The sequence below is a fragment of the Austrofundulus limnaeus genome, unplaced genomic scaffold (assembly GCF_001266775.1).
Source record: "Austrofundulus limnaeus strain Quisiro unplaced genomic scaffold, Austrofundulus_limnaeus-1.0 Scaffold5, whole genome shotgun sequence".
NCBI lineage: Eukaryota > Metazoa > Chordata > Actinopteri > Cyprinodontiformes > Rivulidae > Austrofundulus > Austrofundulus limnaeus.
The window spans coordinates 4,868,840-4,871,030 of NW_013952407.1; the positions used below are offsets into that span (position 1 = coordinate 4,868,840).

Below are 2,191 nucleotides of genomic sequence, written 5' to 3' on the forward strand. Positions count from 1 at the left end.
CCATGTGCACATCTGTTTTGTAAACAAAGCTCCTCAACCAATGACAGCACGTTAAATGTATCAAGTGACAAAGACGAGTGTCAGAACACTTTGAAACAAGCGCTGTTCTGGATTAAAAAAAAAACATACTTCCACGTTTCAAATCATTATCAAATTTGGGACAAGGGCAGATAAAATAATGTTCTTCATGGCAGATTATCTCTTTAAGGGGTCACTAGAAAAACTCGGGTGATTTACTTTGATCCTTTTTCAAAAAATTGTCTCTTCAAAACGCATCAACAAAAATTAAAAACCCGAAGACGAGGCTGTAGCTAACTACCTGACGGCAGCGTGATTTGTTGAAATTTGTCGAAACAACGAAGCAGGAGGAAATTACAAGCAAACGCACCGAGCAACCTTGCAAAATCTGGTCACAGCAGTTTGGGAAGAAAATGGCAGCAGCTGCTGACGAAGTGTCAACATCCCTACAATATGCATTCCTTTAAGTCACAGGTGTCATATTCTGGTCCTCATGGGCCACTTATCTTACATGTTTTCCTTGTTTCCCTGCTCCAACATACCCGATTCAGTGACTGAATTACCTCTTTCAATTCTGTAGAAGACTCTTAATCTCCCAATCATGCAAATCAGGTTAGAGCAGAGAAAGGTGTAAAATATGCAGGACAGTGGACCTCCAGGACCAGGATTTGACACCCCTGCTTGAATACTGGACCTTGACTTGGAATATGAAAGCATTTTGCAACTATGTATTTAGAAAAGCACTGCTAAAAAAACACATACAACACTTTGACACAAAAGTGTACAATATATAAAGTACAGCTTGTCTGTATCTCTAGAAAAACAAGCAAAAAATAAGGTGCTCATATAAGGAGGAAGCAGAGGCTGACCTTTTAGGTGGGGAAGCTATTTCAACCATTTATTGCACARATTTTCCCAGGTGCTGATGAATTCTTAACTTCATCTGATTTCAAACTCTTCACCTGGATTCTTAAACTTAGATGGTTTCCAGCAGGTGGTGCTAATGGGTTAAGAAGACAGGAGGAGTAATAAACTAATAAAAACATTTCTGAGCAGTCTTATGGAGTTCAGGATCCTTGTAAAAACTTAATAACTTCACTGGCTGAACTTCTATAACCTACACACTTATTAAATTAAAATAAGAAGATRTGAAGGCGAACTATAGGCTATACATGAAACTAAGCTCTTGACTGAATGTTTTTCCGCTCTAAATAATCTATATATTAATGTATGCACGCTTGAGCGTATCCTATAACGCAAGAAAGCAGCATTCACAAGTTAGTGCACAGACTTGATTCACTGTTAAAACAGAAAGCCACACTACTTACTTATATTTGTGTTATTAAGCAGCTTGTCAGCTACGACTGCATCAACCATGACAAACTGTCACCGTAAGCACAAACTTGCGTAATGTGTCAACTTAGCGCATTTGCTATTATAAGTTAGCCGGTGAGCTAAACTAAGCAGCTAACAACAACAGTCCGATACCTTCAGTGAGTCCGCTGAAAGTCCGATGTTTTGCTCTGAGAAATATGTCTTCACCTTCAGCCATGTCATGCACTAGGTCGACAGCTTTCTGATAACAATGTTCAATGTGTCCGGGGGAAAAAAAAAGTTGCTCTAGTGCTGCTTCCTCCCGCTGTTAGCTCCAAATGACGTTGAATCGATCGGTGATCGACTACTCGCCCTGTTTGGGAGTCAGTGGAATCATGGAACTGTCAAACTTATATGAAATTCACACAGAGGAAMTTAGTTTTTATAACTGTACCGTCGGAATACCTCTCTTTAATTAAATACACTGATTATGAAACTATAAGGCGATATAATMACTAATTAGGACCAGGTGTAGCAGTGATTCAGGGAAAATTAAGCTTTTTTTTTGCGGCTTTGTAGTTATATCAGGCTTTGCCTCTTAAGGCTTATCCTGTATTATTCTATCCCTTTTTGCATCTCATTTACATTTTTGTGTGTGGCTGAATGGCTAATTCCATGTATAATTATTTTTATCATTTTAGTTATGTTGCATCCATTTTGTGATATTCATCATTATTATTCACTATATATTATATTGTTTTTCTTATATGATTTGCATCTCACATACTTTTTGTTATGCCTGCCTTTCCTGTTATGAAAAGTAGGTAATAATTTAATTACGTGTGTGTGTGTGTGTGTG

At 37.9% G+C, this 2,191-nt stretch overlaps 1 protein-coding gene across 1 annotated transcript in view; it reads right to left on the reverse strand.

The window, feature by feature from the left end:
- The window catches only part of cpped1 (calcineurin-like phosphoesterase domain containing 1), a gene marked incomplete at its 5' end in the record, with an annotated part of 39,022 nt that extends 37,401 nt beyond the window's left edge, over positions 1-1,621 (reverse strand). The window contains 1 exon segment of the mRNA XM_014028232.1: positions 1,507-1,621. Coding sequence (XP_013883686.1) covers positions 1,507-1,570 — 64 coding nt within the window.
- Positions 1,622-2,191: the final 570 nt, after the last annotated feature.